At 41.9% G+C, this 15,798-nt stretch overlaps 1 protein-coding gene across 1 annotated transcript in view; it reads left to right on the forward strand.

The window, feature by feature from the left end:
* The first annotated feature begins 160 nt into the window (after positions 1–160).
* Positions 161–15,798, forward strand: part of LOC143276851 (structural maintenance of chromosomes flexible hinge domain-containing protein 1-like) — a 60,450-nt gene continuing 44,812 nt past the window's right edge. The window contains exons 1-9 of the mRNA XM_076581507.1: positions 161–301; positions 2,196–2,274; positions 3,594–3,752; positions 5,130–5,212; positions 6,668–6,804; positions 8,114–8,258; positions 8,980–9,099; positions 13,141–13,304; positions 14,990–15,080. Of these exons, the coding sequence (XP_076437622.1) occupies positions 161–301; positions 2,196–2,274; positions 3,594–3,752; positions 5,130–5,212; positions 6,668–6,804; positions 8,114–8,258; positions 8,980–9,099; positions 13,141–13,304; positions 14,990–15,080 (1,119 nt within the window). The remainder of the gene's footprint in view (positions 302–2,195; positions 2,275–3,593; positions 3,753–5,129; positions 5,213–6,667; positions 6,805–8,113; positions 8,259–8,979; positions 9,100–13,140; positions 13,305–14,989; positions 15,081–15,798) is intronic.

Raw genomic sequence — 15,798 nt, forward strand, 5'->3', positions numbered from 1 at the left:
TAACCAACTGGGGCTGCCTATTTTTAGAATCCAGCTCATCATAACGAAGGAGGCGACTCTTCTAGAATGTTGAACAGGATTAGTTCCCCTGGAGGAAGAAGTTTACCAACTCGAGGCCGACTATCAGCCAATGAAATCAGACATTGTATGCGTCCTAAACATGGCGGCGCCCAGGAGGCAATCCGACGAAGAAGATGCATTTGTTTTTGTTTTTGACAGACGGACATCAAGTGCACCAGAAGTGAAAATACCAACAGGAGGTCTTTTCACGTTCAGTGATTTTAAATCAAGAGTTTGCGCTGTAAGTGCATTTCAATAGTCTTTCTTTTTAAGATGCATGCTCTTGCTTTTAATTGGGCACCGACTGCTCGAGGCACTTCAAAACAAGAGTTTTCATAGTCAAAGAGTGTGTTTGTTGCGATTGCAAGTGTGCAGTTGCAAACGCACGGCTTGCTGTATATAATTCTGCGTTTTCAAACGAACATTTTGTATTTCATGGTGCCTTTTATTTGGTTATTTTCGATGTAGAAATGTTCTTCATGTGGATCACTAACTGCAAAGAATGCAACGAATGTTCATCTATCACTATCAGGATTCAAAATCAGATACAGTATACGTGACAATCTCACGCAGGCTTATGGTGACGTATTGAAATTTGCATTATTGAATACAGTGGTAGTTTGAACGTTTCACCTTTTCAATTTATAAACTCTCTCTCACGATCAGCTGATGAAAACAAAACAAAAATGCTAAAGAGTCAAGTGCTTAAAAATAGCTCATAATTATAGATAATTATGTGTTGACATGTATTACCTTAAAAGAGAAAAGAAAAAAAAGACCATGTTTTTTTTTCTTCATCCCCCCCCCCCCCCCCCCCCCACACACACACACACACACACTGTTTCAGCTCCCTACCCACCCTCCACTCTCAATTTGTGTCACTGTGTCGATCACCTGTCAGACTGAGAAATGGAAGGGAGAAGATCTATTCAAATTTCAATATGATCAGTGTCTCTCTTTGTTGAACTTCATTTGACTTTGAGAGAAACCATCAAATGTCCTGGGTACCACAGAGAGAAAAGAACATTTGGCTTTTGCTACTTCTTTAATTTAAAATTGAATAGGGCATTGACCAAGTTAGTCAGCTTTGGTTTGTTAATAACTTAATTGGACACAGTTTCAGTTTTAAGGAGTCCTTGTCAGTCAAAGAAATTAGACTCAGAGACTGATGGTAAGAATAGGCTACACCACATCTGCTAGAACTTTTTTTTTCAAAATTGTTGCACATGTTACATGGACATAGCACTCTTAAAAGAACCCAAGGTAAAAAAAAATTGTCCCTGCCGGAATTATATAAAGATCCATTTTGATAATAAAACAAAGTAAAATGAAAAAGAAGAAAAAAAAATGGTGTTAATTAGTAGAGATATACTCTTTCCAGGGAGTGCAGCCTGCATTTCGCTGAGATAAGTCTGTTGTGACAAAAAAAAAAAAAACAAAAAAAAAACAGATACAATATAGTCCCGCAGAAGACAATATAAGTATGCTGTATATTCTAATCAAATCTGTATCTGCACATACAGCATGTACAAAGGCAGACTGAAGAACTGTTACACTTTTAAACTAAGACAAAAACACAGTTTGAACAATCACTGCTTGTACAGAAACATCTTTTTGATTTTTTTTCCTGGGAAAGTATAAAAAAAAAATAAAAAAAAGTATATATATATAAAAGAAGAAAACCTGAAGGAAAGAGAAAAGCCTAAATATATCTTCATCCTTTTTTGTCACAGACTCTCATTAACTTCATTACATGTTTTGTGCTTTGAAGTTTTAAACTTTTATCATCATCATGATTTTGTGAAGAAGCCTGGATCTTTTTCTTTTTTTTTTTTCTTTTTTTTTTTTTGCAGACTCGTTTTAATCTTTTTTAATCATGTAATTAAGACCAATTTTGTGATGAAACCTTTAAACTTTATTCATTCTTATAACAGGCTCTTATGTCTTGCAAAGGTTTTATAGCATTTTATTCGTTTTGAAATGAAATGTGAAGAACAAGAAGCCTAGATGATATATCTACCATCTTTGTTACATTACAGACTCTTCTTAAAACGATTAAGTAGTTAACAATCATCTTTTGAAATGTAATGTTTAGGTTGTGAAAAAGCCCAAATGCAGTTTCTTTGTTGTTGCAGGCACTGAGTATCCAAGAAAATGAGTCTTTTGTCATCAGTACAACCAACAGAGAGGAGATCAGGAGTGATGAATCTTGGGGTGGGTACTCGTTTTTTGGTTTTTGACTCACTTGTGTAAACAAAGTGTGTGTGTGTGTGTGTCCATGTGTCTATGTGTCCATGGTAAACTTTAACATTGACATTTTCTCTGCAAATACTTTGTCAGTTGACACCAAATTTGGCATAAAAATAGGAAAAATTCAGTTCTTTCCAGTCATCTTGTTTAAAACAATATTGCACCTCTGGGATTGGCACCAAAAAAAAAAAAAAAGAAAGCCTAATTATATGCAAACTGCATTTACTATGATATTTATATTTTTTGTATTCTCTAAACTTGGCACTTTGACCTCTTATTCTGACACAACAACAAAAGGAGTCATTATTATAATTTTTTGTTCAAACAGGAACTTCTTTTGCGAAGCATGGAATTTTTATTTATTTTGCAAACATTTTGGTGCAGATAGTAAAAAAGGGAAATTACTCTGTAATTAATACATGGGGACTTAATTTATCACAAGTGAGTCTTGAAGGTCTTGCCTCTCTTGTTTTTTTTCTTTTCTTTTCTTACCTCTCTCCTTTTTTTCCCCTCTCACCTGGTCTTTCTTTGATACATTGTGAATCGACTAATTTCATGTTTGATCACTAGATCACGTCATGTGTAAAATTTTTTGTGGACAGCTGTTTCTGGTTTTGACATGCACTCAGAATAATGATGTGGACATATATTCACTGTCATATGATACATGACCATTTCTTTAACATACATTTTTATTTTCATTTTTTTTACTGCCATCACAACCTCCTTTAAGTTAAAGGAAACATGGAGTGGGTTGGTTTTATGGCTTACAAAAACAGATTTTAGGTAAGGATGGCTTGTTCAGTACCTTTCAAAGCATATCTTGAGGGGAAACATTTTGTATGTGATGAATTAAAGAGTCATGGAGGCCGCCATTTTCTGTTTATAAGGTTGGTTGTGACATCACAAACATGGAGAGCCACTTTTGCTTTTGGCTGACTTGTGAAGTATATTGGTCAGCTGGGTAGTCGGGGACATGATTTTTTTTGTTTGTTTGTTTTTGCTGCCCCATCATCTGCGCCGTTTCAGTAGCATTACTCCCACGCCGCTCATTTAGATTCCCCCATACACGGCCACACCCGGGTTCGTCTGTCACAGTTCCAGCGTCGGCAGTCCACAGGGAACCATCGATGTTAGGTCATCTGGAGGCCACACACCAGAGGAGACCCTGCACTGCTGCTGAGTCACTTCGGTGGTGTTCAGTGGTGCCTGTTCTGTTTTAACGTACTTAGGACACCACCTACTAAGCCGTCGGGGACATGATTTGTTCTGATTTCCCACAGACCTCATCGACAAGGGGGACACACTGTATGTGCTCAAGGACCTGGCTCAGGAGCTGGTGGCCCCGGCCAAGGAGCGTGTCAACTACCTGCCGCACTACGATACAATCGTCAAGGGAGGGATGTACGAATACTACGCTTCAGAAGGGCAGAACCCGCTCCGTAAGTAATGATAGTAATGCTGTTAATAATTGGTACAATTTATATATATCGCTGTACCTTGTGCAGAGACTAATTAAAGCTTTTGAGCCAGTCGTTCACACGCATGCATAACTCAAAGCTTGAGAAACTGAACACCGAGAAAAGGCAGGGGAAGGAGGTTATCTTGGAGTACTTACTGTAAACCACCTTGTATGTATGTTTGACTATGACCATCAGAAAAGCAGAAGAGAGGTAACTGCTATCCTGACTATCTGGGCTAGGATTTGATTATAGTGGAGAGTGTCTTGCCCGAGTCACATCCCCTCTCTCTCAGCAGAGAGGGTTTTTAGGACACGTCGGTGTTGGGATGGTTCCCAAAGGACAGCTAGCCCCCAAGGCTGCAGTACTAAGAGCCAGTGCCATTTTGCCTCCTAGTTTGAGAGTCATAGTCCATGACAAAAGACTAAGCTGTAAATGACTTACCATTGCAGTGGAGAAACCATTGATAATACAGCTCTCACTTTGCTGTTGGCCCAGCTGTAAACATACTGTAAACGCCTGTTAAATTGCATGTATATTATACCATGACCCATAGGGTGCAGACTTGGGCAGGAGTTCGATTCCGTGTCCTATACAAACTACTACTACCCCACTGAAGTGGAGAAAATGAAAGTAGGTATGTCTGGCTACCTCCCCCACAGCGTGTTACCTCCCCTGTGCATGACTCTTAGAGTGCCCTCTTCTTTTTGTATTTGTATTTGCATTTCTTTTTATTACAACAGATTTCTCTGTGTGAAATTCGGGCTGCTCTCCCCAGGGAGAGCGTGTCGCTACACTACAGCGCCACCCATTTTTTTTTTTTTTTTTTTTTCCTGCATGCAGTTTTATTTGTTTTTCCTATCGATGTGGATTTTTCTACAGAATTTTGCCAGGAACAACCCTTTTGTTGCCGTGGGTTCTTTTACGTGCGCTAAGTGCATGCTGCACACGGGACCTCGGTTTATCGTCTCATCCGAATGACTAGCGTCCAGACCACCACTCAAGGTCTAGTGGAGGGGGAGAAAATATCGGCGGCTGAACCGTGATTCGAACCAGCACGCTCAGATTCTCTCGCTTCCTAGGCGGACGCGTTACCTCTAGGCCATCACTTCCTGCAGCCATCTTCGATCCCTGATCTGTGCATCCAAGCAGCAGAGTCTGTGTTTTTTGTGTTTTTTTTTTTTTTTTTTTGCTTTTTCTTACTGTATGTCTTGTTTAAATGCCCACTTCCCCCATTTTTAGCCAAAAACTGGATTCGGGGTATGTGTGTGTTTGTGTATGTGTGTGTGTGTGTTCGTGTATGTGTGTGTGTGTGTGTTTCCTCAGACCATCTGTTCCCATTGTGTCTTTTTGTTTCAGCGTATGCATTTGCCGAGTTGATTGACAACTCCCTGGCGGCTACAGCTCACAATGACGCGGCTCGTGAGATTGAGATACGATTGGTAAGACTGAAGGCTGTTCCATCAACTCGAAATAGATGGAATTGTCCACAGATATTTTTGGAAGGGGGGGGGGGGGGCAGAATTTTGGAAATTTGGTTTTTGGTGATAATGAATAAGGATGTAGATGATAACAGTGCTGCTTTAGGTTTGGGACTACTTGATGAGGCTGTACTCTCACGACATTTCCCGGCGTTAACCAGGCCTGAGAGATAACAGACACCCGCAGTGTTGGTCAGAAAACTGGAGCAACATGCCCCAAAAAAGCATCCGTGAAGTGGATGACCTTTGTGACTGCATGGTCCCAATCTTTTCGTTTGAGCTCATAGCACACTCTTCTCGGTTGTGGACTGGGCGAAAAACAGCACCTCTGGATGGGTTCGAATCCGCATCCTCCCAGTCATCAGTCTGCGATGCTGTCCACTTTGCCACAGAGGCTGGTAGCCCAAATTTCACGCAAGACAAACACACTGACACTCTGGTTTATTTTAGGTAATGCGCCACAGAATACATCCATGCCAGACACATTGTCGTGATATCGTTTCATATTCTATCATAGTATCATGTTGTTTTTTTTTAGTAATGTACTACAATAGGACCATGCCGGACACATTGTCATAATATCATTTTGCTTTCTGTGATATCATTTCTTTGAGTAATGCAGCATAATAAAACCATGCCAGACACATTGTCATGATATCGTTTCGTATTCTGTGATAATTTTTAAAAAATTTTTTTTTATAGTAATGTAACACAATACAACCATGCCAGATGCGTTGTCATGATATCGTTTCATATTCTATGATAATATCTTCTTTTTTTTTGTTATATAGTAATGTAACGCAATACAACCATGCCAGATGCATTGTCATAATATCGTTTCATATTCTATGATAATATCTTTTTTTTTTCTTTTTTTTTTTTTTTTTTTTTTTAGTAATGTAACGCAATACAACCATGCCAGATGCATTGTCATGATATTTCATATTCTATGATAATACCTTTTTTTTTTTTTTTTTTTTTTTTTTAGTAATATAACACAATACAACCATGGCAGACGCATTACAATGATATACTATACAATATAGTAGGCTATGTTTATAATTATATTCAAATAATGTTTCTTAATTCTTTCTGTTTTTACAATAAGAATACTAGTTATTACCAGCAGTGTGTGGATGTATGTATGAAACGGTGTATGTGATATTTTTTTTACATTTGTATCTTCGTAATATTCGTAAAAGCTGTTGTTGACTTTTACAGTTATTGTCCCCATGTTGTTTACTTTTCTATGTTGTGATAATGCACCTGACCAAATTTCTCCAGTTGGAGATAATAAAGTTATTCTTATGTTATCTTATTGTCATAATATCATTTCATATTCTATGATAATATTGATTCATCTTCATGGTTTGGATAGCATTGTATTCATGATTCTGTGACGTGCCCTGTCGGCAGCATTTTGACGACTCGGTGCCACAGCGAAACTGCATCATTGTGATTGACAACGGAAAGGGCATGTCCCCTCGACAGCTCAACAACTGGGCCATTTATCGTCTGTCCAAGTTCATCCGACGGGAGAAGAATTTCAAGGGGTATGCAGTCTTTTTTTATTTTTAATTAACCTTTTTTAATTTCATTTCAGACAACAAAACCGAACATTGACACACGACCAGAAAAGAAAAAAAAAAAAGGATAAACATCATCATTTCCTTACACTGAGTATATCATTCAGTTATCCATACAAATACATACAAACTCACACACATGCACACATACGTACACATATAAACACAAACACACACTGCCACAAGCACACAAATCCACAGACATGCACACAAACATATCGGCACCAGTATACACGCACCTTCATCCACCGATGTCTGCATGTAATGTATACGTTAAACGTCATAGAACACAGCACCTATACCTCATAGCATGTTCAAATAATCAATGCTGCGTAGATTTCGGACAGTGCCAATTTCAGAGATGCCCTTTATATTGGGTAGGAACAGTGCTGATGTTGTGAACATTCTTGACAAATGGGGGGACAGTGCAGATATCAAAGAGACGCTTTATATTGGGTAGGACCAGTGCTGATGTTGTGAATGTTCTTTTTTGAACGGTAGGGACTGCGTAGATTTTGGACAGTGCCAATTTCAGAGATGCCCTTTATACTGGGTAGGACCAGTGCTGATGTTGTGAACATTCTTTACAATCGGCAGGGACAGTGCAGATATCAGAGAGACCCTTTGTATTCAGTATGAACAGTGCTGACGTTGTGAACATTCTTTTTTGAACGGTAGGTACTGCGTAGATTTCAGACAGTGCCAATTTCAGAGACGCCCTTTATACTTGGTAGGAACAGTGCTGATGTTGTGAACATTCTTGACAAACGGCAGGGACAGTGCAGATATCAGAGAGACCCTTTATATTGGGTAGGACCAGTGCTGATGTTGTGAACATTCTTTACAAACGGCAGGGACAGTGCAGATATCACAGACACCCTTTATATTCGGTAGAAACAATGCTGACTTTATGGACATTCTTTACAATTTGGCAGGGGCTGCATAGATTTCAGAGAGACCCTTTATACCAGGTAGAAACAGTGGTGACATTGTGGTCATTCTTTCTTAACAGCAGGGGCTGTGGGGTTATCATAGAGAGACCTTTGATATTTGGTAGGACTAGTGCTGATGTTGTGAACATTCTTTACAATTGGCAGGGACAGTGCAGATATCAGAGAGACCCTTTGTATTCAGTATGAACAGTGCTGACGTTATGAACATTCTTTTTTGAATGGTAGGGACTGCGTAGATTTTGGACAGTGCAGAGATCAGTGAGACCCTGTAAATTTGGTTGGAACAGTGCTGATGTTTGTTGGTCATTCTCTACAATGGGCAGGGACACGTCGGCTGACCAGTCCACGGAGGACTTGGACAGCTCAGAGTCGCTGGACGTGCCTGTGGCCCGGTACATGAACAGCGACATCTCCTACTTTGGTGTGGGAGGGAAGCAGGCCATTTTTTTCATTGGAAACTCCACACGGGTGAGAGTGATGCCATGTGTGTTGGGGGTGGACTTGGGGGGGCCTGGGGGGGGGGGGGGGGGTTCGGGTGGTGGAGGTGAAGGAGGGGTAAAGTGTGGGGCTGTGATGGGTGTGAGTTTTCTGCACAGAATGTGCTGTCAGTGAATAACAGTGAATATAACAAAAATCACACTGAACTCAGTCATAGCAAAGCGAGTCCAGTAAAAAAAGAAGGAAAATTAGAAAAATAACAACAAAAAGATAAACTCTACACTATTGAAAACACACTTACACATGTATGTGTTTGCACACCGCACACCTACACATGCGCATGCACACCTGCACGCATGTACACACCAAAGCACCCTAATTGTATATACACATACACAACGTATCAGATATAGTGATGAAGTCCATATAGATTCCCCCCTTCAGTGCTGGGTGAAAAACAGTAGAAAATGGTGTTTCAGGTCATAAAACAATAGGCCTAAAACTGAGAAAATGGTCTGGAGATATAATCACTCTGGATAAACTGTATGAATTTTCAGCCTTCCAGAGTTGTTTCCTCCTTCTGATGACATCATCAGTGACGTCACTACGCATGTACGTGATACGTGTTGTGGCCCTCGAACGCACAACCAAATTTTTGAACAAATAAAGGCACGTTGGCATCGATTACAGGCGTAGAAACATCAGTTTAAGTTACAGGAACGTCGGTCACATGCCTGTTGCCTCTGTGCAGATGATCTCCAAGCCCAAGGGGTCGTTCGACGTGCACGAGCTCATCATCTCCAAGGAGGAGTTTGAGAAACGGGAGAAGAACAACCAGTCCATCTACAGTGGGGTCATCCACAACAGAAAGGTCAGAGTTCTTTCTGCGTTTTGTTCGTATGGTGTGTGGGGAAGTTGTGGAGATAGTAATGATGATGATGATGATAATGATGATAATTGCGATCTAATTTACACAGCGCCTTTCCCTGTTGAACGTGGTCAGTTGCTCTGTGCAGTGTAAAACGTGGTCAGTTGTACTGTACAATGTAAAACATGGTTCTGTACAATGTAAAACGTGGTCAGTTGTACTGTGTAATGTAAAACGTGGTCAGTTGTGCTGTATAATGTAAGACGTGGTCAGTTGTGCTGTATAATGTAAGACGTGGTCAGTTGTACTGTATAATGTAAGACGTGGTCAGTTGTACTGTACAATGTAAAACGTGGTCAGTTGTACTGTATAATGTAAAACATTGTTGATCAGTTGTACTGTACAATGTACAATGTAAAACATTTTTGTTCAGTTGTACTATATATTGTAAAACATGGTCAGTTGTACTGTACAATATAAAACATGGTCAGTTGTACTGTACAATGTACTGTACAATGTAAAATGTGGTCAGTTGTACTGTACAATGTAAAACGTGGTCAGTTGTACTGTGCAATGTAAAGCGTGGTCAGTTGTACTGTGCAATGTACAGTGTAAAATATTGTTGGTCAGTTGTATTATATATTGTAAAACATGGTCAGTTGTACTGTACAATATAAAACATGGTTTAATTACACATACTTAACCGTGACCCAACTAGTGCAGGAGGTGGTGGTTAAACGTAATTTTAGATAGAAAATTTCCTTTCTGTACAATGTAAAACGTGGTCAGTTGTACTGTACAGTGTAAAGCGTGGTCAGTTGTACTGTGCAAAATCAAACATTGTTGGTCAGTTGTACTGTACAATGTAAAACGTGGTCAGTTGTACCAGGAGGAGGCAGGGTTTTGGGGGGGGGGGGGGGGAGGAGGGATCCCTTGTGGGTATGTCGATGGCTTTTTTTTTTTTTTTTTTTTAGCTAGATAAATAACATCCCCCGTCCTCTTGAAATTTATATGTTAGAAAATCTATTTATTTGTTTGTTTTGTTTTTTTTTAAATTTTTTTTTATTTGTTTCTTGTTTTGTTGATCGACGGCATAACACGCTTCTCTTGCTTTGTTTATGACGCATGCTTGATGACACGTGTCTCTTTTGTTGATCGATGACATAAGACACTTCCTTTGCATTGTTGATGACACCTGTCTTGTCTTGTTGCTGATGACACCTGTCTTGTTTGTTGATGACACCTGTCTTGTTGTTGATGACACCTGTCTTGTTTGTTGATGACACCTGTCTTGTTGTTGATGACACCTTTCTTGTTTGTTGATGACACCTGTCTTGTTGATAACACCTGTCTTGTTTGTTGATGACACCTGTCTTGTTTGTTGATTGATGGTATAACAGGCTTCCTTTGCATTGTTGATGACACCTGTCTTGTTGTTGACACCTGTCTTGTTGCTGATGACACCTGTCTTGTTGATGACACCTGTCTTGTTGTTGATTGATGGTGTAACAGGCTTCCTTTGCATTGTTGATGACACCTGTCTTGTTTGTTGGTGACACCTGTCTTGTTTGTTGGTGACACCTGTCTTGTTGTTGATGACACCTGCCTTGTTGTTGATGACACCTGTCTTGTTTGTTGGTGACACCTGTCTTGTTGTTGATGACACCTGCCTTGTTGTTGATGACACCTGTCTTGCTTGTTGATGACACCTGTCTTGCTTGTTGATGACACCTGTCTTGTTTGTTGATGACACCTGTCTTGTTTGTTGATGACACCTGTCTTGTTGATGACAACTGTCTTGTTTGTTGGTGACACCTGCCTTGTTGTTGATGACACCTGTCTTGCTTGTTGATGACACCTGTCTTGCTTGTTGATGACACCTGTCTTGCTTGTTGATGACACCTGTCTTGTTTGTTGATGACACCTGTCTTGTTGATGACAACTGTCTTGTTTGTTGGTGACACCTGTCTTGTTTGTTGATGACACCTGTCTTGTTGATGACACCTGTCTTGTTAGTTGATGACACCTGTCTTGTTGTTGATGACACCTGCCTTGTCTTGTTGTTGATGACACCTGTCTTGTTTGTTGATGACACCTGTCTTGTTGTTGATGACACCTGTCTTGTCTTGTTGTTGATGACACCTGTCTTGTCTTGTTGCTGATGACACCTGTCTTGTTTGTTGATGACACCTGTCTTGTTTGTTGATGACACCTGTCTTGTTTGTTGATGACACCTGTCTTGTTGTTGATGACACCTGTCTTGTTGTTGATGACACCTGTCTTGTTTGTTGATGACACCTGTCTTGTTTGTTGATGACACCTGTCTTGTTGTTGATGACACCTGTCTTGTTGTTGATGACACCTGTCTTGTTGTTGATGACACCTTTCTTGTTTGTTGATGACACCTGTCTTGTTGTTGATTGATGGTGTAACAGGCTTCCTTTGCATTGTTGATGATACCTGTCTTGTTGTTGATGACACCTGTCTTGTTTGTTGGTGACACCTGTCTTGTTGTTGATGACACCTGTCTTGTTGATGACACCTGTCTTGTTGTTGGTGACACCTGTCTTGTAAATGACACCTGCCTTGTTGATGACACCTGTCTTGTTGATGACACCTGTCTTGTTGATGACACCTGTCTTATTTGTTGATTGATGGTGTAATACACTTCCTTTGCATTGTTGATGGCACCTGTCTTGTTGTTGATGACACCTGTCTTGTTTGTTTAAGACACTCTATCTTGTTTGTTTGTCGATGGTGTAACACACTTCCTGTGCATTGTTGATGTCGCCTGCTTGATGACACCTGTCTTGTTTGTTGATGACACCTGCCTTGTTTGTTGATGGCATAATGCGCTTCCCTTGCATTGTTGATGACACCTGTCTTGTTTGTTGATGACACTGTTGATGACACCTGTCTTGTTTTTTGATCGATGGCATAGCACACTTCCCTTGCATTGTTGACGACACCTGTCTTGTTTGTTGATGACACCTTTGTTGGTTGATGGCATAACATGCTTCCCTTGTGGTGTTGTCAGCACCTTGTCTCTCTTGCCTTGCATCGACAATGACACCAGTCTTGTTCGTTGATCACTTCTTCTACTTTCTTTGTGGGTTGCAACTCCCACATTCACTCATATGGTAGACAAGTGGGGATTTTACGTGAATGACGGTTTTTACCCCGCCATGCAGGCAACCATACTCTGTTTTAGGGGGTGTTTGTTGATGACTCCTGTCTTATTTGTTGACTTCTTCTTCTTCTGCGTTCACTCGTATGCACACGAGTGGGCTTTTACGTGTATGACCGTTTTTACCCAGCCATGTAGGCAGCCATACTCCGTTTTCGGGGGTGTGCATGCTGGGTATGTTCTTGTTTCCATAACCCACCGAACGCTGACATGGGTTACAGGATCTTTAACGTGCGTATTTGATCTTCTGCTTGCATATACACACGAAGGGGGTTCAGGCACTAAGCAGGTCTGCACATATGTTGACCTGGGAGATCGGGAAAATCTCCACCCTTTTACCCACCAGGCGCCGTCACCGTGATTCGAACCCGGGACCCTCAGATTGACAGTCTAACGCTTGAACCACTCGGCTATTGCACCCGTCAATTATTTGTTGACAACACCTGTCTTTTTTTTTTTTTTTTTTTTTTTTTTTTTTTTTTTTTTTTTCTTCTTCCCAGACTTTCTTGGGTCGACCACCGTTTTATTTTGTACATGAATTCATCTTAACAATTCAGAGTAGATGGAAAAGAAAGGGGAAAAAACAAAGCAAGAAGAAAAAAAAAAGAATACAGTGTACATTAACAATAACATCGTCATCATAAGTCATTACACTTATAATATATTGTTCTATCAATTTGGTCAAGGTGGACACATTTTCATCATGTTTAACAGTGCAGTTTTATAACATATAATACACATTATATCGAGCATCAGCATAGAGTTATGGACACTTTGCTTAGCTAACGTAATGTGAAAAGAACACAACCCACACATGGGGATATCTCATGCACCTGTCTTGTGTGTGTTGACGACAGCCGGGGGACACGGCCCACCTGAGCCCCGAGGACGACATCACGGCGCGGCTGATCGAGGAGGAGGCTGGGCGAGAGTCCTTCACGGCGGTGGTGATCCAGAACGTGTCCCCGGCCCACCTGCCCTACCTCAAGATGCACTTCCCTGTGTGGACCAGGCAGCTGTCGTGAGTGTGGGCAGTCTGCTTTTTGTTTTGGTGGTGTTTTTTTGTCTTCTCCTTCTTTGTTGGTGGGCTGCAACTCCCATGTTCACTCATAGTATTACTGTTAGTATTTCTTTTGTATCACAACAGATTTCTCTGTGTGAAATTCGGGCTGCTCTCCCCAGGGAGAGTGCGTCGCTACACTACAGCGCCACCCTTTTTTCTTTTCTTTTTTTTTCTTTTTTTTTCTTTTTTTTTTTTGTTGTTGTATTTTTTCATGCGTGCAATTTTATTTGTTTTTCCTATCGAAGTGGATTTTTCTACAGAATTTTGCCAGGAACAACCCTTTTGTTGCCGTGGGTTCTTTTACGTGCGCTAAGTGCATGCTGCACACGGGACCTCGGTTTATTGTCTCATCCGAATGACTAGCGTCCAGACCACCACTCAAGGTCTAGTGGAGGGGGAGAAAATATCGGTGGCTGAGCCGTGATTCGAACCAGTGCGCTCAGATTCTCTCTCTTCCTAGGCGGACGCGTTACCTCTAGGCCATCACGGAAGACCGGCAGATACTGGCTGGGTGGTTGTGGTGGTGGTGGTGGTGATGGTTAGTCATTGATTTAACGTCTGTTCACTAAAGTATGATTTTAGACGAGTCGAAGGGGAAAGATAGTGATGGTGGAAGTGATGGTGGTGGCAGTAGTGATGGTGATGATGGTGGTGGTGATGATGATGGTGGTGGTGGTGGTGGTAATAATGTTGGTGATGATGGTGGTGGTGGTAAGGGTGGTGGTGATAGTGTCGATGATGATGATGGTGGTGGTGGTGGTGGTGGTGATGGCGGTGGTGATGATGATGGTGATGATGATGATGGTGTTGGTGGTAATGGTAGTAGTGGTGGTGGTGGTGGTATATATATATATATATCATGATCATTTTCTACCCCTCCCCCCCACCATGCCCCACCCCCACAGACACAGACATATCATCACCACCACCATCACCATCATCACCACCATCACCACCACCACCATCATCACCACCACAACGGTGATGGTGGTGGTAATGGATGTGCTGGTGCCGGTGCTGGTGGTGGTTGTATATAATATAGATATAGATACTCACAATTCTGGATTCACGGTCATTTTCTGTCCTGCACAGACACATCCGTCACTTCTCCCTTCATAGCCCCGATGGTGGTTGTGGTTGTATAGATACAGATGGTGATGGTAGTGGTGATAGTTATGGTGGTGGTTGTAGTGGCGATAGTGGTTGTGATGATGATGGTGATGATGATGATGGTGGTGATGATGGTGGTGGTAATGGTTGTGATGGTGATGGTGGTGATGATGATGGTGGTGATGGTTGTCGTGGTGATGATGGTGGTGGTGGTGGTGATGATGATGGTGGTGGTGGTGATGGTGGTGGTGGTGATGATGATGGTGGTGGTGGTTATGGTGGTGATAATTGTGGTGGTGATGATGATGGTGGTGATGATGGTGATGATGATGGTGGTGATGATGGTGATGATGATGGTGGTGATGATGGTGGTGGTGGTGATGGTTGTGGTGGTGATGGTGATGATGATGGTGGTAGTGATGATGATGGTGGTGGTGTTGGTGATGACGATGGTAGTGGTAGCGGTATATAGATACTCACAGTTCTTGATTCATGATCGTTTTCCATCCTCCCCCACCCCCCACCCCCCACAGACACATCTATCACTTCTACCTTCATGGCCCTGACGGCAATGTGGATGTGGAGGAAGGGAAAGAAGCGGTTTGGTCCAACATCGACATGAAGGTATGATTGTTGCCCCTGAAGGGGGTGTGTGTGTGTGTGGGAGGGGGGGAGGGGAGGGGGAAGGGGAGGGGGGGAGAGAGGTTTGGGGACTGGGAGTAAGGGTGGTATAGGAGTGGTGGTGGTGGTTTGTGGGGTGGGGGGGAACATCTGGAAAGGAGGGTGAGTGTGAGAGGTTGGAGAATGATGGGGGTTTGGTGAGTGGTTGTGGGTGGGGAGGGGTGAGGGGGAGAGAGGTTTGGGGACTGGGAGGAAGGGTGGTATAGGACTGGTGGTGGTTTGGGGGGTGGGGGGGGACATCTGGAAAAGAGGGTGGGTGGGTGGGTGTGAGAGTTTGGGGAAAAAGAGGGCGCTAGCCAGGGGGACAAAGGGGAGGTTACCTACTTCCGGGAGGTTATCGGCTGTAGTTACTTTCGTTTTCTCCGCATAGGCGGATAGTCGTTTGCACAGGACAGGAATGTCAGACCCCTGCCGGAGTCTGCACTGACTAGTTGGGTCACGGTAAGTATGTTATTTAAACGTAATTTTAGATAGAAAATTTCCTGTTACACTCATGCAGTAATCACTGCCCACAGTGATGATTTTATACAGTGATAATTGGGTGTCATATGCTGTACCATGTCAAACTGATGCAAACTAGGCCTGTCGGTTTGCTCTGCTTGGCCAAATTTCGCGTGGCTAACAGTGAAAAGACGAACTGTCTTGCCCCGGTCCGCTTCTC

This window comes from Babylonia areolata, chromosome 33, assembly GCF_041734735.1.
Source record: "Babylonia areolata isolate BAREFJ2019XMU chromosome 33, ASM4173473v1, whole genome shotgun sequence".
Taxonomy (NCBI): domain Eukaryota; kingdom Metazoa; phylum Mollusca; class Gastropoda; order Neogastropoda; family Buccinidae; genus Babylonia; species Babylonia areolata.